This window comes from Lepidochelys olivacea (genome assembly GCF_965140295.1).
Source record: "Lepidochelys olivacea isolate rLepOli2 genome assembly, chromosome: 10".
NCBI classification, from domain to species: domain Eukaryota; kingdom Metazoa; phylum Chordata; order Testudines; family Cheloniidae; genus Lepidochelys; species Lepidochelys olivacea.
In genome coordinates, this window is record NC_140420.1 from 20,773,838 (window position 1) to 20,798,214 (window position 24,377).

The following is a 24,377-nucleotide window of genomic DNA, read 5'->3' on the forward strand; positions in this document are numbered from 1 at the left end:
TTTAGTAGACAAAGTCCATACTACAAAGGATATTGCAGGAGAAAACAAATCACCTTGTCTGGCATTCATACTTAGTATAAACTCTCTTGAATGGGAAGACTACTGTGAAAACTTTGAACACGAAGCGCAAGTACACTTTATATTAGGCCCTGATCTATGCCATGTTAGCCAAAAGAAAACAGTTTTACAGCTTTCCATGCATGCAGTATTTTCCTTTGTGGCAAACTTTTCTGTTAAATTATGCCTTTGTTGCATTAGCAGTCATGTTTAGTGGCGTGATGACAGGCTCTACATGCAATCCCAGGAGTTTTATGATTCCAGTTAATGTTGTCTTTATACCTCATATGTATGGATACGATTTTGCCATGGTAAAATTAGGCAAAATTCATGGAGCAGTCAGGGTAAAAATGTACAAAATCAGGGTATGGTCGCTGCGGGGCTGAAGTCAAAGCATGAGCCCCGCCATGGGGGCGCTGAAGCTGAAGAAGTCATGGCAATCTGTTAAAGTCCCGGAATACTTTGTGATCAAACCATATCCTTACTCATACGGTTTGGCTATATGCACAATTGAGACATTTGTACAACATTTTTTTCATTCCAGTTAATTTACTAGATTTATGTAAAACTATATAATAATTTGAAGCTTCTTAAAAATTGTATGTTGTCAGCAGAACAAAATACATATTTGGATTTCTGAGTAAATCTTGGATTAGAAGCAAGACAAGTGTTTTCAGTTCCTGATAAAGCACCGATTAACATCCAGTATTACTGCTAGACATTTATTCATTTAATTAAAACACTCTTCAGGCCAGAATAGTTTAGATATATAAAAGATTACACTGTGTTATTCTGTTCCATTCTTACCTTACAAAAGTAGATTTCTGACCTGAAGATGATTTTTTTAAACAGTTTATGAGAAAATATTATGTGTAGTAGATAATCAGTCTAACTCGCATGTCTTTACCATGTAATTTTGATGATTTAAATTGTTTTAGACTAACTTGCATTTGCACTGATTTTTGTACTGACTAAAGCAAAAACTCTCTAAAAATTACAACATGAATCATAGTAGCAAATTTATATTCTTTCCAGTGGATAATGGTTGAAAAAATTATCAAAGCAGAAAGAAGTACACTTCTCTAACCTCTATGCCAAATTTGCCAAAATATTCTCTTTAACAATTTCCTTACCTCCTTTATTTTCAGTGAGCACTTTGGAAATTTATTTAGACAAGAGAAGAGAGAGAGATTGTTCTAGTGAAGACAAAAAACAGACAATGCCAACGTGTGTTACAGTAGAACTACAGTGGTTGAAAAGTTGGAGACTTTATGGTCACTAAAATTTTTAATTCACTTGAAAAAAATTCAATTAACAATATACAGTGGTATTACTGAGAGGGCATATACCGCAACTAAGGGGCCAGATTTCCCATAAAGCAATAAATATATGGTTCTAGGAGCGTTGTGGGAGAATTGGTTTTAAAACAGAGACCAAAAAGTGGACTCAATTTATCCAGATTGTTAGTAGCTCAGATGTCATTTAATGTTACGAAGATATCATTCGAGCCTTTAGACATATATCCAGCAATAGTAGGAGGAATACAATTACTTTAAGTAGTTTTTAAAATAATAATCTTAAAATGTAACAGAGATCTGCAAGAATTTCCGTAGTTTTTCACAAACTACAGCATTTCTCAGCTTCCCTACCTGTATACATCTGAATCTATACTCTAAATATTGAAGTTGGGAAATGCTGTAAACAGCATTGTATATAGCCAATGTGTTTGATTATTCTTCATAAACCAAAAATCCAAGACAGACTCTAGAGCTAAAGCATTAGCTGGTTTTATTTTATCTGTATAAGCAACTACTGTGCACTAAAATTTCTGAAGAAGTAAAAAAAATCTTGTCTTTAACATAACGTCCAAGAAACTTTTTATGGATAGGTAAAAATGAGTTTTTAAATAAATCATCTGTGCTCAATATAAAGGCCAAAACTGTAGCAAATATTTATTTGTATCAGACTGTTGCCAAATAGAAAATAAAGCAATGAAAAAAACTGAGAAATGTATTCCTAAGATATGAGATGATTGACATTACTTCAGAGTTAAAATGCCAAAAGCTTAATTAGTTGTGCGTGTGAGTATTCGTAAGGTATAGCATTTAAAAGAATAAAGTGCATCAAACCAAAAAGTCTTGATGTTCATGTACATTACTAATTATATTTGAATTGTTAATGATTCGTCTCTTAATTGATTTGTTTCACATTCATTGAACTGGTTAATCAAAGTGAAACATGATTTGCATGATGTAGTTGGATATCTTTAGGGGCATTACACCTGACCTAAAAACTTTTACATGAGCAACTAAAAAGCAAACAAAAATTCAGCAGCCATCACAAAAAAGATTTTAAGCATGGCTATCTGACATGTGATATAGATATTAACTACTACATGATATTTCCTGGGGAAGGCCTGTGATTCTGATTGGGATTTCAGGAGTTACCTGATCACAAATTATGAAGGTGCTAGTCATAGTTCCACAGTTAAGCTTGGGCTGAGATTGTTATACTTAAGGCTGTGTTTCAACCTTTTTATTCTGCATGAAGAATGCAACGTATATGCCCTCAAATTACAGTATTTATTCTTTTAATACAGAAGGATTTTAATGAGAATCTACAAGTTAATTGGTTTGAGCTAAAATTAAAAGCGAGACCTTTAAATTAATGGTCTCAGACCTTTGTTTTTGTTTTTCTAAGTGATCTTAATAATGAAGTAACACGAAGTCTTCAAACTTTTCACATAAGTAAAATTCATTGAAATCTTATGCATAGACTACATATGAAACAAGGTTGTAATTAAGCCAAGTTATTAACTATTTTTGTATCTAAATGTTATGACAATATGGAAAAGCTCAGGTTAACAGCTCGGTTTCCTGTTAAGTACGACTATTGTATCATCAGAGGTATCTCAATCAACTGTCACCCTTCCTTATAGCTATTTGTATTGCACAGTTCTTAGTGGTTGTTATAATCAGTGATATGAGGGAGACTGGACACATGTCAAGAGTTCTCATTAGTACATTCCTTGAACCCAACTGTCACTGTTCCTTAAGGTTCCCTGACTATATCCGAGCTTGGACATGAGTGCTTGAAAGATTCCTCACTGCACTGCTGTCTTGTGCACCAAGTCTGTGCTGCCATGAGAGCTGAGATGGGAGTATGGAGAGAGATCTTGGTCTCCCTAATACTGCACTCTTCCCATAGTACAGGCCTTCTGACCTCAACTGTATTATGCACACCGCTGCTTCTCTCTGACCCCATCCTCTTCCCCTGCCTCACTATTCTCTCATATTCCCACTTATTTCTATACCCTCCTTGTATGCAGCCACTTCCACCCGCTTCTTTGCTCCCAGCGGAGCTGTGATGGGTGATGAAGAGGTTGAGAATGGATTCATTTGAAAAGAATAGGCTGTATGTAATTAAGGGAACTGTAATAGAAAGACAGTCCTGGAGGATAAGGGGTTAGAAAGCAGCTGCCTTATGGTATGTCTACGTTAGTGATTATATGCGTCAGTGTGCGTGACCAGACTCCCCCTATTTTCTGCACCTAAACCCCAGAAGGAAGTAGAGGGGTGAGTGAGCTAGCATGCCTGAGAGGGGTGGGTAAGTACGTGCCTCATCTGTGGCATGGTCTCGTATCTGTGTAAGTTTGCACATGGATGAGTGTAAGGGACATGTACCAGGTCTCAAATTTCAGTAGTGCTCTACCCCATTCCCACAACGCACTGAACCTTTTCTTCCTGGCCCTTTCCCAATTCATAAAGGTCCCTGTCCCTCCATTTTCAGTGACAGTAGCACGTTGCACTGACCATATCAGAACAGCTTTCCTCTGCACTCTTTACAGGTCAATACAGGTGAAAATGGATTCTGCTCGTAGAGCAGCTGCTTGGCCCCTTTCCCACACCTGCGTGCTGATCAGTGTGTGGTTGGAGTACACCGTTGTCCACCATTTCTCTTGGAGTGGCAGAAACATTCACCTGTACTGGGAATTTTACAAAGGGCTGGAGCAGGTGGGGATTCAGCAGACTCTGGCCCAGTGCCGGGAATTCATCAAGTACTTGAGTCTCATGTACAGAAAGGCCAAAGACTCGAACAATCATGCTGGGAGGGCTTGTCATACATGCCCCTTCCATGAGGAACTGTCACGGCCTCCAAGTACAGACCCAGAGGTGGCTCATGATTTCCATCTCAGCCCTGCTGGCCTCATTGCCTGATGGATGCTGATGAGGGCAAGGAAGCAGGGGGGACCATGGAGGGTGCCTCAGAAGACCTGGAGGATGAGGAGCATACGATTCTGTACCTTTACTTGGAGAAGCTGGTTGAGCAAGACTCCCCAACAAACCTGAGGAGGACCCTGAGTAGTGGCAGGCACCGGGACCTGAGACTGATAAGTTGCAGTGGACCCGCATCCTCCCTGCAAAGTCCCCTCTTGCTCTGGTGCGGAATTCCTGATTTTAAGATTGAGGGCTTTTGAAGTACTGTGCACTGACTCTTTCTCCCTAGACCACATACCATGTGTTGCTATGTCTCTGAACTGTTTGAATTACAGTGCTGAGAGCATGCCATTGTCATGTCCTAACAAAACTCCTCCAACTTTCCCCTCCCCATCCAGCCCCTGCTCTGCTCTATCCCAAAATGGTCCCCAAGCAAGACACAGTTATAGATCAATGATTTTATTGATGTCTGATTAACAACTATTATGCATTTGGCTAAAGATATTTCTTAAGAACAGACTATTAAGGAAAAAATCTTTGCCCCTGTAACACACAGTCAGGTGTGAACTGGGGGAAGGGGTGGGTTAGAAGGGTCCCAGTTGGGGATAGGACAGTTGTGGAAGACTCACAGTTGCAGTTCTAAAGTTAGTAACAGCTGTCTTTTGTCCCTTGGAAGATTACACAGTTCAGTGCTTCGTACAAACAAGAGCCATGTGGACTTATGGGGTGGGGTAGGATGGGAAGTGGAGGGATGTGGGGTTAGGTCCAGCAAGGAAACGGAACACAGCTGTAGAACACTTTGGTTGTCTGAGGAAAAGTTAGTCACATCAGTCCTTTGCCCCTTGGAAGATTACAAAATTTTTACCATCCCTGTCCCTGATGTCTGGTCTCTGTTGACACGGAGTCATGCTGCACAGGCTGGGGGACATGGGAATTGGAGAAGGATCCAGCTGGGCAATGGAATAAACACAGTGCATTGTCACTTTGCAGCAGAGAGGTGAGTGGTTTATTGTGCTGAGCTGAAACTTTAAGACACTACATAAAGTTGCAGTGTGTCTCTTTCTTTCCCTGTCCATTTCACTGTTGTTATGCAGGCACAAGGACAGGATTTTCTGGTGTTGCCGGAGTGGGTCGGATGAGCAGTGTTCGTGGTTTGCATCTCCGTTTGCACAGAAACTCTGTATGTTAGCTGAGAATATAGTCAATTTCCAGTTGAATTGCCTGCCAGTCCTTTAAGCATATTTAGGCAAATTTCTGGTATAGCAGAAACTCTAGCTGAGTCTTGAGATTCAACAACCGTGCAAATCTGCTTGTTCAACCTTCATAGTTGACCAAACCCCTCCATTAAGCAGTATGTAAAGGGGTGAACATTAGCAGAAACATCTCTCTAGCATAGATTGCTGGATCTCTTTCACAAGACTGGAAGACTTCTCTCTTCCATTTTGGTACCTTGAAAAGTGCCATGTTCTTTAAAGACTTACCAACATCTGGAGAAAAAATTGCAAACTGGCACATAGGCCCTGGAAGGTACTGCTCCTCTTCCCTCCCCATGAGACACTATGAACATTTTAAATTTTTGAAAACATTAGTATGTGTTTTACCACTAGAAGCTTCTGCTTCTTCCCCATGGGCTGCAAAAGTTGTCTGAAAAGCAAGGATAGTCCAACAGTCGCATTTCTGGAATGCTGAAAAGTATCAGAATTGTGGCCTTCTACAGCAAAGTTGTGTTATGTGGGAGGATTTCTCAGCTTCTTCCAAAGGAAAAAAAATATTATGCTACTTTTGTCTTTGAATTGGCAGGACCTTTGGTACCTAAGAGGGAAACCCTTTGGCAAGGAGGGCTGAAGCAGTACTCCAGAGACAGCAGAGGCAGATGGAGAAGGACCCTGGAAAAGCTGTTCATAGAGATGGATAGGAGAAATCAGGAGCAGTTTGAATTCGTCAGGGCACAGCAGGGCCAGGCTCTTTAGCAGTAGTCGCTGCTAATGAACTGGTTCATGGAGCAGGAGGCCAAAGGGAATGGAAGCATTCGCTCCTGGAGAGGCTTATTGGACCGGTGCTAAATGGGTTTGGGGTCTGCCAGCTGCCAAGGCTACTGAGCCAGTTCTTGAACAGCAACTGCCTCCTGCTCCTCCAGCTGCCACCCTGATTAATTTTTTATCACTTGTATAGTCATTATTATTGGCGTAGCTTATCTAAATTTGATTGTTTCAGTGTATTACAGTTTTGGAACCTTAGCTATTCAGAGTTGACATGTAATGTAGGCGAGGAATTGCATTTGATTTGTAGAATTTTCTGTTTTGTATAGAGTATTATATGTATATAATGAATTAAAAGGCCAGGTACATTATACTAAGTGCAGTCATATTAAGAATCATTTCAGTAGTAGCGTTTGCAAAATTTTGACACATTTATATTGCCAAAATACATAAAGATGGAGTAGTTCTGGGTTTTTTTGAGTAATTTTAAGCAGTCTTTCCTCAAGTACTAGATCATCTAAGATAAAATGGGGATAGAGATAATTCAGCTTCAGAATTACTGCAGAAATAGAGATTTTTAACTATTGGAAGACTTGCATTCACTGCTTACTTGATGATTCTTCTTCCCATGTAGTTTTAAAGAAAGGCAATATGAACAGTATTAACTGTTGCTAAGGTAGTATGGGTCTGTGTGTCATTAATAGTTATTGTAAAAATAGAATGTCTGTCTTCAGCAAAGCAATATTTTATACATGTGTTAGAATGAATTTCTTACCATAACCATTCCTTTAAAACAAAGAAGAGGCTTGACACTGCTGTTGAAAATTAATGCCCTATTTAAGCTTTATTAGCTATGTTTCATTTTATAGTCTTGGAAACCATGATTCTCACATCAGTAATGAGGATCTAGTGCTACTGCAGGCACCACCCTTGCAGCTCTGTGACAAACGTGACCTCTGACAAACTCACAGCCTTAATTATGTGCTACAGGCAGAGAATAGAAGGGACCAAGGTGCACCAATGCCCCAAACCCCTGTAATGGCAGGAAACTAAGTGAGAAACAGTAGAACCTCAAAGTTACAAACACCTGAGTTAGGAACCGATCAGTCAACCACATACCCCAAGAGCTCTTACTGCAGTGGTTCTCAAACTTTTGTATCGGTGATCCCTTTCACACAGCCTCTGAGTGCAATCCCCTCCTTATAAATTAAAAACACTTTTTTTTATATTTAACACTATTTTCAATGTTGGAAGCGAAGTGGGCTTGGGGGTGGAGGCGGACAACTCGTGATCCTCACGTAATAACCTTGTGATTCCCTGAGGGGTCATGGGAATCTCTTAGTTTGAGAACCACTCTCTTACTGGGATGCTGTTTCAGAACCTTCTTCTGATTTCCAGCTTGAATTTGTTCATAGCCAGTTTATACCCATTTGTTCTTGTGGCAACGCTGTCCTTTAACGTAAATAGCTTTCCCCCCTCCCTGGTGTTTACCCCCAATGTTTCTCAGCCTTCCTTTTGCTAATTTAAACAAGCCACATTCTTTAGTCATATCTCATAAAATAGGCCCTCCATTCCCCTGGTCATCTTAGTAGATCTTTTCTACACCTGTTCCAATTTAAATTACTCTTTCTTGAACATGAGTGAGGAGAATTGTACACAGTTATTCCAAGTGAGGTTTTACCTGTGCCTTGTACAATGGCATTAATAACGTCTCTGTCTCTGTTGGAAGTGCCTCACATGATACATCCTACGATTGTCTTTGCATTTTTTTTGCAGAAGCATCACATTTGCGGCTCATAGTCATCCTGTGGTTGACCCACACGCTTAGATCTTAGATTCTTTTGTTGCTTCCAGCTGATGAAATAGCAGAAATTCTTGTTACTAAACCCTAAGTTCATGACCTTGCATTTTGACCCATTACATTTCATCCCGTTTCTGTTACTCCAGTCTTCAAGGCCATCCAGTTCTTCCTCTATAATATTCCAGTCCACCTCTGTATTATTGAATCCTCTCAACTTTGTATCAGCAAATTTCTTTAACACACTCCTACTTTGTGTGTCTAGGTCATTAATAAAAATATTAAATAAGATTGATCCCAAAACCAGTCCTGGAGGAACTCCACTATAAATCTCCTAGTCCAAAAGTTCACCTTTGAGCACAGCCTGTTGTCTTCTTCCTTTTAGCAATTTCCTGTTTTTTCTTGGATTGCTGTTGGAATTTTAATATTTACTTTGCAATGTGCAATGTGCTCTGTTCTTTTGCCTATAATGCATTATAGTCCACTAGTGCTTCATGACTATTTCTGACATATTTTTACTTTATTTTTAAAGCAATACTGTTACAAAGGCTGAAATTCCGTAGTCAAGAAAGTCTGTAATTGTTTGATTTGCCTTGGGGAAAATTTACACAGGAAAAAGCTAACTATATCATTTAATTATAAAATCTTGTGAAGCTACAGTATTATCTATGCCAGTGAAATTAGCTTTGAAAAGCATGTTTTCATAAAAGGTTAATAACCACTGAATTTTTGAAATACAAAATGTTCACATTTGTTAAAACTTTGAAGTATATTTTATATTTTTTGTTGTGGTTGTCGATAGTTTTGCAACTGTATTCCACCTCCTACTATTTGAATCAATTTCAGACTGAATATTAGTTTGACAAAAATCCCCCTTGCCTTTGAGATGTATAAAAGCTGTCACTCTTTATACTGAAATGTAGGTTTATGCTATATTTGTCTAACCATCCTACTAAAGAAGAGAGTTTGGAAAACGAATCTGTTTTGTCAAAAACAAACTTTGTCATATTGTCTACACAAAAATGGGCAATTGTGTGTAATTTTGAAAAGAACGCCCCCTCACCCGCAAAATTAGTCACCTGGCTAGTTTGTTTATATGTTGCATACTCAAATAAAATACGCGGGGGGGGGCGGGGGTGTGTTGAATTAAGGTTGCATGAGGAATCTTAGATCGGTCATTTCCTAACTTTTTTTGCATGATTCCCTTATCAATTTTAGCATTTTTTAAACACAATTTTTGTGTGTAATTTCCTGGGGTTTTAAAAAAGCAAACTGAAAAAAAGAGAATTTCTATCGTTCGGCACCATATTGACATCTAGATGGGTCGTCATCAGGGTTGTAACCTTTCGATCCACAGCATAGACCTCTGGCAGTTGAGCTAACAGCCTGATAGCAATAGTATCTCGTTGTCCTCTGTGGGCCAGACATTGGAGGGAGATGAGAGGCACACTTTGCTAGTGGGTTTCACAGCTATTTACTGACTGCAGAGGAATACTTGAGAATCTTGGGTTCTGGAGGAGAGCGTGCTTTAGTGGGAACAGACTTTTCTGCCTGTTTGTTCCACCTGCCTGACATGTGTTCCTGTCTACTCCAGCCTGTCCTTATTCCAGTCCTGTCTCTTGCCCTTTGCCCACCCCAAACCCCACTCCTTGTCCCACTCAACTTTGTCCAGCCAATCTGTCCCTTCCCCACACTCCCTAGCTCCTTTTCTGCTCCCTGTCTTCCCTCCCAGTTCCAATCAAAGTTCCCTCAAGCCTGATCTAACACATTGAAGTCAATGGAAAGACAGTTTCAGTGAGTGTTAAATCAGGTGCCAAAGTGTTTGTGCCTTGAGATCCTTAGATAAAAAGAAATTCACACAACACAGGGATGGGTGCTGTGTTAGAATTTAGATGGTTGCTTCTGGTGTTATAAAATAAATGTTCAGGACTAATAAGTAATATTAGGCCGATTGATTTACAAAGAGACACATTTGAAAATGAGATGTGAACTGAACTATGGTAGCTTGCTTTAAATGGTCTTAAATATGAAATCTTATATGATTTAACCACCTTCGTGAAGTGAGTGTGTACTTTGGTGGTTTTTTTTTTTGAGAGTGCTTTGATGCAATAATATAATTTCAATATTTTTAAATAGTATTAGTTTCTCAGTATAGAGAGATTCCCTATCCATCTTCCCAAACTTAAAAATGTACCTTTAAGATTCTAGTGTTTATCGTGCCTTGCGATTCCTTTGATGTTTAAACCCCCTAATTTGAAACTGAATATAGTTAGGTCTGCACTGTTAATGACAAATGGTTCCTCCCTGATTTGGTATAAAATATAATATTTCCCAAGAATGAGTTACTTAATCCTGTTGTCATTTAGTACATGAAATTAAACAATATTTCTGTGTTTTCTTATTCTAAATCTCACCTTTCTCGTTTCCATCTGAAGAAAAAAAGACTTGTTTTTGTAGTTAACATATTTAGGAAATTAAAAATATCCTAAAATGCATAAAACTTTCAAGGACTTTATTAAAATGTCGTAGTTAAGTAATGAATAGTTCCTTCTCCATGGGATTTAGCAAACTCCTATTAAACTGAGGTTGCATTGATCAGAAATCTGACTTGACAACTGTGTGGCCTTTAAATAAAGAATATAGCAGCAGCCTAATTTTCCAATAAATTCCTAAGGGTTCTGGTCTCTTTAATGTTCTATATTGTCATTTTTGTATAGTAATAATTTCTTAAGATAGTCCCAAGGGAAAGCCCTCCCTTTATTTTAACAGTGCGTGTTTAAATTACTGCAGCTGAAGTACGGATTGCTTGATGGCAGTACAATTGGGACAAAATAAGTATGACTTTCTCAATATTTTTATTAGATGGTGTCACAGAAACTCGAGGCTACAGTTAAAATTTCTATTGTTACTCTTCTAGGCTGAACTTGATTGGGAATCTAGCAGAATAATTGGATTTACTTTCAGATTCAAATGCAGTATTTGATGCTGCAATTGTGGGATTGCAGAATAATTGGAAATTGAAAACCTTTTCCTCTAGGAAAGTGGAAGCAGAAATGAACTTCTGTTGAGGCCAGATTAATGGTGAGAAAGTAAGAGCGTGCTTACTTTTGCTGTGGAGGCTTAAGTCTGCTTGCTGTGTGGTACAGGATTAAGTGCAATTCCTGGCACCTAATTTCATGCTATTGACAATATTTAAAATAATTCAAGTAGTGTGTTTCTGTCTAGTTTTCATAGCCCTATATCAACTCTAAAAGCGTGTTAAAGTTTCAAATTCATCCTATTTCCATTGGCACTGCATAATTAGATAGAAATTAGCCATTTAAAAAAGGTTAATATAATATTGCATTCTCCCATTAATGTTCCCTTTCCTCATGTTGCATAACAAATAATTAAGAGTTCAACGTAATTTAGCATTGACTCTTTTGATGGTATCTTTTGGTGGCATAGTGCTATTAGCTGGAATGCAATATGCGGTCCTTTATGTTTTGAGTGCGGTGGAGGAGGATCTTGATGGGCAGCACTCCTACAGAAGATACCCTACTGTAGGGACCGGAGAGGACTGTCTACTGGGATAAAAAGAAAAGGAGTACTTGTGGCACCTTAGAGACTAACCAATTTATTAGAGCATAAGCTTTCGTGAGCTACAGCTCACTTCATCAGCTCACGAAAGCTTATGCTCTAATAAATTGGTTAGTCTCTAAGGTGCCACAAGTACTCCTTTTCTTTTTGCGAATACAGACTAACACGGCTGTTACTCTGAAACCTGTCTACTGGGATAGTTGTAGCTCTTTAAAGTTTTTTGGACTGCCTCTTTTGGATTGCTGTTTGGACTGCCTCTTGCCTCTGAGGCATTGCATACTTTCCCCCCTAACCAGTCTAGCTGCCAAATGTTACAATTAGCTTGGTTCCTCTAAGGGAGAATGTGCTTCCAAGGCTTTTCCACCTGGTATATCTATTTTAGAAAAGCAATCTTTCTAAACAGTTGAATCTGCATCTCCATTTCTACTTTTCTGTGGCAGAATGTTCTGCATGGCCTCACGTTCTAAATCTGTAGTTTGAGAGAGTGACAAGTGTCTACTATACTGAAAAAAGCCTCTTGTTTTGAGGGAAGTATTGGGAAGCCAAGTCTCTTCTTGTTACAGGCAGAGTTTACTTCCAAGCCACTTGCAAAACATTTGCAGTATGAAGTGCTTTTTATGCCATGTTGAGTGAGATTATCTAGAAGCTTTATTACACAAGGGTTTTCTGTATTCACTTCCTTGACAAAGTTAAATTCTGTTTCTTCTGTATAAATGCTTCTATTGAATTAATGAGATTGAATGAACTCAAAGGGGTGGCTGATTTATATCTTTGTTTGAAATTCAGGCTGTTACAATCCTTTTCTATTTCAGACCTTAACTAAAGCTTTTAGTGTCATTAGTGGCAGCAAAATAGTGGGACATTTAAATATTTGCTTCTCTCCAATTGAAAATAATGAGGATGTAGAAGATAAACTTTGAAAAATAGAATAAAAATGTGTAACTGACACTTTACTGCATTTTTCTCAATTAGCAGCTGTACATTGAAAATTACATTCTGAATAGTTTTTTTTACAAAGTGGGCTGTCAGTCTCTTTCACTAGTACAGTCAGTTTCAAGTTCTGAATTAATTATTTATTTGTTCAGCAGTAAATACTTGGACCATAGGAAAAAATAGAATAAAATAACTCGTATGTAAAGTGAACTACTGCTGCATTTCTTTGTTTATAGTCCACCCTCAATTATTAACCAGCTATACTTTTGGCATGCAAGCCACGGTCAGATCTATGATGATGGTGGATATGTGGTTAGAGATGCCTAATATAGACAGAAAGTAATGTAGAAGCTGTGGGTTATAAATTATTTAATATATTGTATTGATTGGCCTATATTTCACTTGGCCACACATTCCCCTCATGCTGGAAAACTAGTTTTCCTATTGCAGTGTTACTGATGTATGTGTTAGATACTACCTTTGTGGTAATTCTCTTTACAGGTTACTGCTTTTAGTTTTGAAGATAAAACATAGTAATATTTATGAATGTTTATTTTTATCATTTGTTTCATGTGTGAAATGGGTTATCTTCTTTTATATTTGGTAATGTACTAATATTTTTCTCTTACTGTTGTACCTGCAGGGAGAATGAAGTGCTGAAAGTACAACTCAAGAAGTATGTAGGAGCTGTGCAGATGCTGAAAAGAGAAGGTCAAACAGCAGAAGGTAAGGAGAAAATGAGGAGAGAAATCTGTACAGGGAAGACACATAGCATATACCATTCCATCATGATTGACAAAAAGATTGCTGTCCATTAGTGAAGAATATATTGATTATGAGACATCGTAGAAAATATTTTTGAAAAAAAAAAGGCAGCCATGCATTTAGTATGAAATATTTTGGCTAATAATAATGTAGAAAGAGGCGAGCTGTTACAGTTGTTTGAGTATTTTAGATAACTAAAATTTTTATGTTTTGCTAAGTTGGTGAGGTACACAATCCACAGAGCCCAAGATCAGGTGTCTTTTTTGTTCCATTATTATTTATACTACTGTAGTGCCCAAAGCATGGTAGGTGGTGTTTAGACTTGTAGGAAGACACAGTCCTCTTAAGAGCTGACAGTTAACTACGTCTCTGTCTAAAGTGGTCATCATTTCTACAGCTGAGTTAAGTACTGTCTGAAAATGCTTTTTGTTTTATGCTTATTTGTGACTTTGTGCTGTAGAAAATGAAAAACTAACTTGTACAACTAAAAAAGTTTAAAAGAGCACCTTGGAGAGTGCTTCAGCTGCAAGTCCAGAGCAAAAGGACAGTGCTTAAGGCACTTAATTTTCTTTTTTGTCAGGGACTGTCTTTGTTATATTATTACAGTGCATAGTACAATAGAGTCCAGGTTCATGATGAGAGCTCCTAAACTCTGATAATAATGAGGAAGAAATCTTTAAGTGGCATCTCCCAATCTGGGAGATGCTGCAAGGCATCCTCACTACAAGAATAGGTCTAGGTTACTTCTCCTTGACAAGACAATTTTTCTCCATTAGGAATATAGATAAAAATGTTGTCTTTCACTTTTCAAGGAGAGGAGCGTCAAGATCTCAGAGTTTTAGAATTATATTTATATATAAGGTGATGGCACACTTTTGAGATATGTTTATATGAACTTGTACCCATTATGTTGACAGAGGAATGGTTGTAAAGAAAGATGATTGACTAGATTGATGATGATGATTCAGCTTGGGAGTAGAGAGTAAGTGTTTTCTATTTCAGATATTTGGGAAGTGCTCATAGTACTATGCTGGAGACCATTTAAATACCTAAATAATTGCCAAACTAAGGAATATTTTTTGGTAGTCCAAAAAATGTATGATACAGTAGAACATTGATGTTTACATATACTAATCTTATGAGTGACCAGTTAAATGAACCATTTTTTCCTAAAATTGATGCCAGTGAAGAACACATTGACATCCTTTCACATTCTGATGCCTTCAATGCACTGGACATCATCTTGAAAGACAAGACAGTGATGCAGTGCATCATACTGTCATGTATGCATCATGCCTACTGTAATTTTGAGATATTCAATATTACAGATTTTTGTTCTGTTTTATGACCTCCTCAGTATCCAGTTGGTGCCTATAATAAAGACTCTGCTGTCGTTAGAATGGGGCAGGTTTCATCTCCAGCAAGCTAACATGTTTGTAAGCTTAGTTTCTCTGATGTTATCGGTGTTCAGTAAAACCCTATTTTATTTTGAATTAAGCAAATTGTGGCTAATGAGGAGATCAGGGTGTTTTTAAACGTTGTGTTGTTTTTTGTTTCCAGTCATCCTCCTCCTAGTGGCACACAAAATTCCTCAGTCTATTTGGCCCTTGATAGAATGTGGGCGAGATTGGTGTGGGAGTCAGCATTGATCTCTTTATAACAGGGGTAGGCAACCTAGGCCACGCATGCCAAAGGCAGCACGTGAACTGATTTTCAGTGCACACACCCTGCTTGGGTCCTGGCCACCGGTCTGGGGGGCTCTGCATTTTAATTTAATTTTAAATGAAGGTTCTTAAACATTTTAAAAACCTTATTTACTTTACATACAACACTAGTTTAGTTGTGTATTATAGACTTATAGAAAGAGATCTTCTAAAAACCTTGAAATGTATTACTGGCATGTGAAACCTTAAATTAGAGTGAATAAATGAAGACGCGGCACATCACTTCTGAAAGGTTGCCGACCCCTGCTTTATCATATCCTTAAAAACGTGTATGTGCGCCAGTACTAGATCTGACTTGCATTAAGCTCAGAAGTGTGGCTTTGATGAAAGGTTTAATAGTAAGGTAAAATGGATACCTAGAAGACTACACTTTTCTTGGTAAAGTAGTTTCATCCTCCAGTAGATCTGCTGTGCTTACACCTTTAAATAACTCATAGAGGTTGATTGTGAAGCTTCTCCCATTTGTCACATGTATATCATATTGTTCTATAAAGGGACATTTGGAGAAGCTGAGATTTGTTTGATTTTTTGAGTGTCCTATGTGGAACTGAAAATTAGATTCCTTTGCAGTGTAGTATAAGACTGGGGAAAAAATGTCTGGCTTTTTTAATTGAAACTTTTTTTATTGGAGAACTAAAGTAGCAGGGGAAAAATTCTTGACAGGCTGTAAAAACCTTTTCAGTGCTCTTTTAAGTACTTTAAATATGGAAGTATTTTCTATTGACATACACAACTTGAATCCTTACATTTTGAGTCTTTTTTCCTGGCATCCTTTGTGAATGAAAGAATTTGATTACTCTTGTAGTGAAATTCTTTAACTCAGTATTGTGGTGTAGTGTTTTTCAGATATCAAAGTCTGACCTTACTGGAAGAGAGGTAAATGTACAGCTACTAGGGCGGTCAATTAATCACAGTTAACTCAAAACATATTAACTCGATTAAAAAAATTAATCATGATTAGTCAGTTTTAATTGTGCTGTTTAAACAGTGATAGAATACCAATTTAAATTTCTTATAAATATTTTTGGATGTTTTTCTACATTTTCAAATATATTGATTTAAATTGCAACACAAAATACAAAGTGTACTGTGCTCACTTTATATTATTTTTATTACAAATATTTGCACTGTAAAAAAGATAAAAAGAAATAGTATTTTTTCAATTCACCTCATACAAGTACGGTAGTGCCACTTACAAATGTAGAATTTCTTTTACATACCTGCACTCAAAAACAAAATAATGTAAAACTTTAGAGCCTACACATCCACTTAGTCCTATTTTCTTGTTCAGCCAGTTGCTAAGACAGACAAGTTTACGAGAGATAATGCTGCCCACTACCTATTTACAATGTCACTTGAAAGTGAGAACAGGCGTTGGCATGACACTGTTGTGCTCGGCGTTGCAAGATAGTTACATGTCAGATATGCTAATCATTCGTGTGCCCCTTCATGCTTCAACCTGTAGATTGTATCTTTTGTTTATCTTTTTTTACAGTGCAAATATTTGTAATAAAAATAATATAAAATGAGCATTCTACACATTGTGTTCTGCATTGTAATTGAAATCAATATTCTTAAAAATGTAGAAAACATCCAAAAATATTTATTATAAATTTAAATTGATATTCTGTTGTTTAACAGTGTGATTAAAACTGCAATTAATCATGATTAATTTTTTTAATCATTTGACAGCCCTAACAACTATATTCATTCTAAGCTAGGAATTACTTGAAAAAAGATCAAATGAAATGGAAGATCCTGTATTTATTAAACAGTCTACAAATAAAATCTGTTCGTGTTGTGGTTATTGATTGAAATATTATAATAACCTGTGTCAGAAGTATTTTCCCATAATTATTTCAGGAAAGTGAGTCAGAAAAAATCCTATTCTAATGTTTGTAATTCTCAGTATCCATGTGAATAATTAACAGATAGTGCTTTTATAAAGTTTGGTAAGGCTGGATGTGGGTTGTGCATTTAAGGTGTTCTGTGAATCAACCAGTAAACTATGGACAATGCTTACAGTTTTGGTAACCTCTTAGCATACATTTCTTCTTTGAGTAGTGTCCTTGTGGGTGCTCTACTTGAGGTGTGTCTGCATCCTTGCTCTTCTGATTGGAGATCTTTGGTAGCAGTGTCTGTTCAGCCTATGCATGCTCTTTCCCTCCCTTGTGTTGTGCCTCCAGGCTAATTAGCATTGTATGGGCGAGCCACCTTTAATTCGTTTTTAACTGCCCCTGGCTAGAGATGGAGCAATTAGCACTCTGATTCCAACACTATTTTTGGCTCCACAGTGTTTTCATCCATAACAGACTTGACTCTGAAGCCCCAACCTCCCATTGGGGATACTGCTCGGGGAGTCACCTACAATGGAGCACCCAGAGGGATGCTACTTGAAGAAGAAGAGGAAGTTATTCACCTTGTTCAGTAACTGTGGTCTTTGAGATGTGTGTCCTTATGTGTGCTCTACAACCCACCCTCCTCCCCTCTACTTCAGAGTTCTCGATGGAGTCTTTGCAGTAGAAACTGAGGGTGATTTGCCCATGCAATGATAATTAGCCTCGAGGCACAACACGAGGGAGGGAAAGAGTATGCGCGGGCCGAATGGATGGATACTGCTACCAAAAATCTCTGACCAGAAGCGCAGGGATGTAGATGCAATCATAGGGGGACACATCTCAAAGACCATCGTTACTACACAAGGTGAGTAACTTCCTTTTCTCCGTTGTAATTTTTCTGGTGGTCCCACTGAGAAGTTAGGCCACATTCCCAGTGTTTGTGACCTGAATGTGCATCACTAAGGAAAATATTGTTGAGATGTTAGCATTAAATTGTGATATGACTGAAATAACTTGGCTAGAAAATAGGAGGCCCTGAAGCTCATGCTTCATAGCTTCAGCTAGTCTCCTGTAGGGGGGTCAAGAAAAGATTTCCTCTCCTCTCCTGCTTCCAATGTATTTTGGGGTTTTTTGGTCTCCTTCATCTTAAGCATCAGAGAGGGCCACAGCTAGAGACGGGACACTGAACAGGATGGGCCAGTGCTCTGAGGTGGCACTGAGAATTCTCTCTCTCCTGTGCTTAGCTGGCTGGTTCTTGCTCACACGCTCAGGGGCTAACTGATCACCATATGTGGGGTTGAGAAGGAATTTTCCCCAAGGTCAGATTGGCAGTTACCTTGTTTTTTGGTTGTTGTTGTTTTTTGTCTTATTCTGCAGCATGGAGTACAGGTCACTTGCCAGGATTATCTGGGTATATCTCACTTAATCAGTTCCCTACCATTGCAGGGGCCTTGGTACACCTCAGTTCCTCCTTTCCTCAAAAAGTGTTTTCGTCACAGCTAATGCTGATCACATACTACCCTCTATTCTCTGTCATCATCGGATTGAGGAATACTGTGAGGCTGAGAGCTTGGGGTGTAGGCAGGAGAATAAATCTTCTTAAAGCAAAATAATTGCTAGTAGTAGTAGAGGTAGTAAATTGCAGCTGCAGTGGTAAATGACAAAAAAAAAAGTATGAAAAGTTAACTCATATAATGCAAATCATGGGGACAGAAATATGTCCTCCTTCCCAAGTGACTTGACCACAGTTCTATTTGCTAGCATCAAGAGTTGTTGCTGTAATTCAATCTCTCGCAGCTCTACACCACACAGAAGAAATCTTTGCCCTTGTAGAGGCTAAGCAGCATTCTGGAGCTGAGTTACCACATCTATCCTTTGATCCCACATTCGATAGTTTTTTGGTTTTTTTTACAGGCATTCGCTGAAACCAGTATGCACCAATGACATGTTAAAACTTTGGCAAAAAAGTACTTGCACTGTTGCAACTCTTTCACCTGTTTTAAGGCACTTTTAAATATGGGCTTAAACCATATCATACCTAAAAAGTTGGTCCATGTTCTCTATTAGTGTTAATTGACACAGCTTCATTGCTGTCAGTGAATGGAAGAATGAAAACCAGTATCTTATCTGCGCATCAAAAATGTTTTGTCCAGTCCACACTGACCAGCAAAAGCTTGTTACCCAAAACTATTTTCAAGACCCAACCTCTAAAGTTGTTTCAGGAGAGACGATGCCTACAACAGGCTCCTAGGATGGTAAAAAAAGACGTATTTTCTACAGCAATATCTCTGTGAATATATTCAGCAATATCTCCTGACTTGAAAGAAAATCTGCCCGGTTGTGAAGGTGGGGAATGTTTTATCTGATTATTTTCTGTTCTGAATATCTTGTTATGAAACACATTTTCTGAGGTCCTCTTGGCCACCTTCACCGGTTTGAAAGAATTGTGGTCTGGACTCTGCAGTTCATTCAACTGTATGTTTTCTGGTTGAACTTACCTCATTTTGGGACTAAAATATTAAGATTTGTACAGATACTAATGCTTACTAGGGCTCTGTAATACAATGGTGTGATATTGAACATCTTAAACCAGAGTGAGGTTAATGATCAGTTGAACAGAAGCAACAAAACGAGTAATACCATTTTTGGTCCCATTAATGCATGAGGCTTTTCCCTCACCTCTCTCCTTAGTCCCGATCTGTTACAATGGTGGTGATGGGGAGTGGCTGTACTAGCTGCCCCACCAAGCTCTAAGGTCAGTGTAAACAACCTATTTGGAAAGTGATTTGTCTGTGTAATAGAAATGTATGCATTCTCAAGAAGTGCAACAATCACTTGTAATTTGAAGTGAAAGGCCCCTTTTCCATATGGAATTATTTTCCCTTTATGGAAAATATCTTAACTTGAGGGGGAGAAACCTTGTTCGGTGATGGGTATTGTAATTTTCCTATGCTTTGTTGATGGGCATGGTATAGATGGCTCAAGCTATGTAATTTGATATTTCACTTTCACTGGCTAAATCTCATTTACCAGAATTTTATAATAATTTATTTAAAGGTCTTCTGACTTCTGGTTGTGGGAATATAGTGTCACATCCACATTCCCTGGCAGTGGAAGAGCTTGACCTTCCAGTTCATGCTTCACAGCAGTGAGCGTATAAAACACCATTATCTTAAATCCTGTCAAAATTATTGCTTATCTATTTCATGACAGTCAATCTATTGTTCCTTATACAGAATAGTCAACTAGAAAGTTTTGCTTTAATATTTACACATCACCTGTTGCAGTGTGGAACCTATTAATAATTCATTGAATCTTTGGAACTGTAAATAATATAGTACATGTCATTGCAAAAAATTCCAGTTTCTTAAAGTAATTGTTGTGGTTAATTTTACACTTCAGAGCCGAATTCAAGATCTATTTGATTCCTGGATACAGACAGGTTTGGACAATTACATTACTGCCAAAACAGCTGTATTCTGACTTGAGCGAGGTCCCATGAAGCACTCCTTGTACCAGGCAAAGTGGGGAGCAGAGGAGGGAACATGTTCTGCTAAAATGCTCTGCCCACATTACTTGATGTCTGTTTAGACTTCTGATTATCTTTATTCTGTGGAAAGCTGGAATGAGAACATTGTCCATTTAAAATGGCAGTTGAATCATGAAGCTATTACACAAAATTTTATATATTTTCAAGGAGTTATTCTGATATTTCAGCCTGTTTCTTAAATTTGCCTCCCATTTTGGGGCTGACACTATTTTAGAATTGATCTTTGACAGAGTTAGACTATAGTGTGAAACAGTAAATTCTAAGACCAAAATGACTGAAGTTGAAGGTATTTTTCCTCCTACATACCGTTAGTAAATGGAAATCTTCAAGAGGTGTATTGTTTAAATGTGTTCACAACCCACCCTTCTTTCCCCACTGCTGTTGAGTCTAATAATCTGAACTTGCAGGATCTAAGGGTTGGTTAGGCTCCAGCTTAGCCCCCTTTATCCCTTCAAGGAGGGGAGGGGATCGAGGCCATCAAGAGCAGGTGTGACCAATTGACATTGCTGACTAAAGCATTCTACTCTCCGGGACACGCACCTCAGAAGTAAATGTAAAAAATGTAAAAAACACATCTTGAAGAATTCCAGGTTAAAGATAAGTAACTTTCCTTTCTGTGTTTTTTTTAAATGAATTTATATTCTTTTGTTTTAGAGATTATCTATCCCAAGCCCCTCTTTTGATTTTGGAGAATGAAGTTCACAGAACAAAAACAATATGAGCAGCAGTAGTTCTTGTTTCCCCCTTTCTGAAAGAACCAGCTCTAAGGATGAAAAGATAGTTTAGTCTCTGTGCCCATTATCCCTGGTGGCTCTTCTGACCCTGCCAAAGGGTACCAGTTAGTTTTGCAGTTTGGACAGTTGTCCACAAGGGTCTGGATTGAGACCTACACTGAGATGATTTTATGTGCGAGTACATCACCGAACTGTCATTAAATAGTAGCAGCTTTTGATCATTACTGTCCTGTGTTGAGCTGTAGGATGAAAATTTCATTTCTAAAATCTGCCAGTTAACGTGAAATTGAACCATATCTTTTTTTTTTTTTTTTTTTTGCAGGGCAGGGAGTGTAAGTAATTCAGCATCTCTGGTGCAAGCTGTACTACTACTATTTCTGAGATAAATATTTAATCGAATAGACTTTGTATGAAAACTAAGATTTACATTTCCCTTGCGGAAGTGATTCAGCCTTCTTAGTGCTGCTCTGAAAGATTAATTACTATACCTGTATGAAGTTCAAAAACCATATTCTTCCATAAAAAGGGAATGTTGTTTGCAATTATATACAATTTTTATTTCTGACATTATTTGAATGTAATGATTCATATTAAGAATTATTCATGAAAACGATCTTTTAAGTATCTTATAATAGCAGAAATTATCCTTCATTAGATACTGACAGTTTCTGTGATGAGTGTAATTATGAAAAAAAAATTACAGAAATAAGCTAGCCTGTGTTAAAATTACGCAAATTAGCGAGTGATAAGAATAGAAACTGCGTAGGATGGTCAAATTTTATAGGAGAAAATGGGGGTGGGGAACAGTAGCAACATTTCTAAAAATAAATAATTTTGTGTTGTACATTTGTAAGTGTATTTCCTCAATCTATGCTAAGTTTCCCATAATTGTCATCAGTAATACTCAAAATAAATTTTAGCTACATGCATTGTTCACAATAATTTTCCCTACACACTAGGCTGTACATATACTATTCTTACAAAATAAGTGTTTTTTGTTAGCTGTCATTGATTATTTATGTAAGGATCTTTGTAGTAATACTGATCTGATTCAGGAAGGTACTTTAAGTAGGTGCATAACTTTATACATATAAATAGACCTGGAAGTCAGTGGGACTACTCAAGCGCCTAAAGGTACGAATATGGTATAGATCATAATCCTCAGTCTACATGTGAATTTCACCTGTGGTATTTTCCTTCATTGTCACAAGACTTCACACCATCCATTCTTTCTAGAAATGGGTTTTCCATGTAATGAGCTTATTCCATGGGGTTGAGGAAGGAGAGTGATGTTGGAAACAGGTGGAAACTGGTGAACTCTAGGATAAACAAAACTCATAGTATAATCTTCAACTTCATCACTTCAGCATTGGGTTGTGGCACCATTTTCTGGAGATCTTCCAAAAGCTACAGTGCCAATTATGTGATAGGGGGTCAGGAGTCCCAGAACTCACAAATACAAGAATGGCTGTGGAATGTGCTTGGTGTCGATATATTAAAATGTTTTTCCAACAGTGGAGTTGTAGTGTGTATATACTGCACTGGTGCAAAGGCTGGTGGTATGACCAAACCTGGAGATCTAAACTTGTCTAATGTAAAGAGGCCAGTGAGTCTGCAGAAAGACTGGAACAATAGCTCCAAGGAGCAGGAGCTCAGTGGTGCGGTAACTCTGAAGCCTAATGATTTAAATGTCAATATTAAGTATTTTATGGCTGCTCATTTTAGTAGAAACACCGAGGTATTCTAGAATTGTCAGTGGACTTTGGAATAGTAAGTTGAATTTAGTAAGAATATCACTTTTTTTTTTGACAGTCTTTTCCCTGGAGTCACAGTATTGTGGCAAGATCTTCATTGCTAATCCTTATATATGTGTTCTGTGTATAAATTAGAGGTCATTCTCCAGTGTTGTCAAGTCAGCTTCTTTTAAAAGGACTAAAATTCACTTAAAATAAAACAGAGATGTAGAAATGGGTTCTGCAGGTTTCTGGGAAGGTAAAAGTATATCTCAAGTAATTTTTTTGTATTCAGTTTCCTTAGGCTATGATATAGCAAAGAATAAACATGCTTTTTCAGAAAAATATGATTATAATATGGATTATTAAAACCCATTTGTATTGCTTACTAAGCATTCTAATAGGATATAGTTAAATTAAACAGGTTGTAGTTTCTGTGTCTAGAATTATAAGGTTATAATGTGTTTCTGGATGAGATTTGGGAAGGTCAGCTGTCAGGTTGCTATTTATTATTCCAGAACCATAGAAAAAAGAGTTGAGTAGCAAACAGACTTGGTTAATTCCTGTGTCTCTTTAGGTTAAGTAGTAGTTATTCTCACAGCATGAGTATATAATTGATTTGTTTATTTGTAACCTTAATTCTTTAATTTGAATAAAAATAGAATTTGCAGTCTGGGTCAGGCAAGCTAAGCTTTAATACATTTTTAGAGTTTTTGCTTCTATGAGAATGTATACTGCTGTCCCCCCTTTAGCTTCTCTGGCCTCTACACAGACCCTCAGACTGGTGGGACAGTGGTCATGTGGATTGGGTTTGCTGAAGATTTCCTTGAATGAATGTCAGGGGCTCCTTATGCTGATGAATTAATCATAGCCTTATGTCTAACAGTTCCAAAGATTGCTCCTGTAATGAATACTCATATTTTCAGTGAGTGGGGGAACTGTCTCAGTCTCCCATTCTGGGTCTGTCCACACTATGAGCTCGGGGTGTGATTCTTAGCTTGTGTACACATATTCATGCTAGCTCTCATCTGAGGTCGCACACTAAAAATAGTAGTACTGCAGGAGCACGGGCAGTGGTGGCACAGCCCTGAGTATGTACCCACAGGGTTTAGGGCGAGTTTGTCTTTGGGGGAACTAGCCTGTTCCGTTGCTTTGTGTGCTACCATGGCTACACTGCTATTTTTAATGTGCTAGTTTAGATGAGAGCTAACGTGAGTGTATGTACATGAGCGAGGAATCATACCCCAGCTCCAGGTGTAAAATGTAGCCTTAGGATGAGCTGAGGGGGGAGAAAAAGGTCATTGAGGTTCTCCCCCCTCAGCTCATGTATTGAGCCGTTTAGGGCAGTGCAGTAGGTGGTAGGGGGTTTATGTCTCCTGGAATTGTGGGATTCAGATGTGAGGCTGCCATAAAGTCTCTCTGTACCAGCCAATCTGGATTGTACCTCACTAATGGCTCTAACCATCTCAA

General features: G+C 38.0%; 1 protein-coding gene across 2 annotated transcripts in view; it reads left to right on the forward strand.

The window, feature by feature from the left end:
• Positions 1-24,377, forward strand: part of SNX29 (sorting nexin 29) — a 451,127-nt gene that overhangs the window by 125,033 nt on the left and 301,717 nt on the right. For both annotated transcript variants that reach the window (XM_084640531.1, XM_084640532.1), the window contains exon 14: positions 13,207-13,289. In XM_084640531.1, coding sequence (XP_084496657.1) covers positions 13,207-13,289 — 83 coding nt within the window. The remainder of the gene's footprint in view (positions 1-13,206; positions 13,290-24,377) is intronic.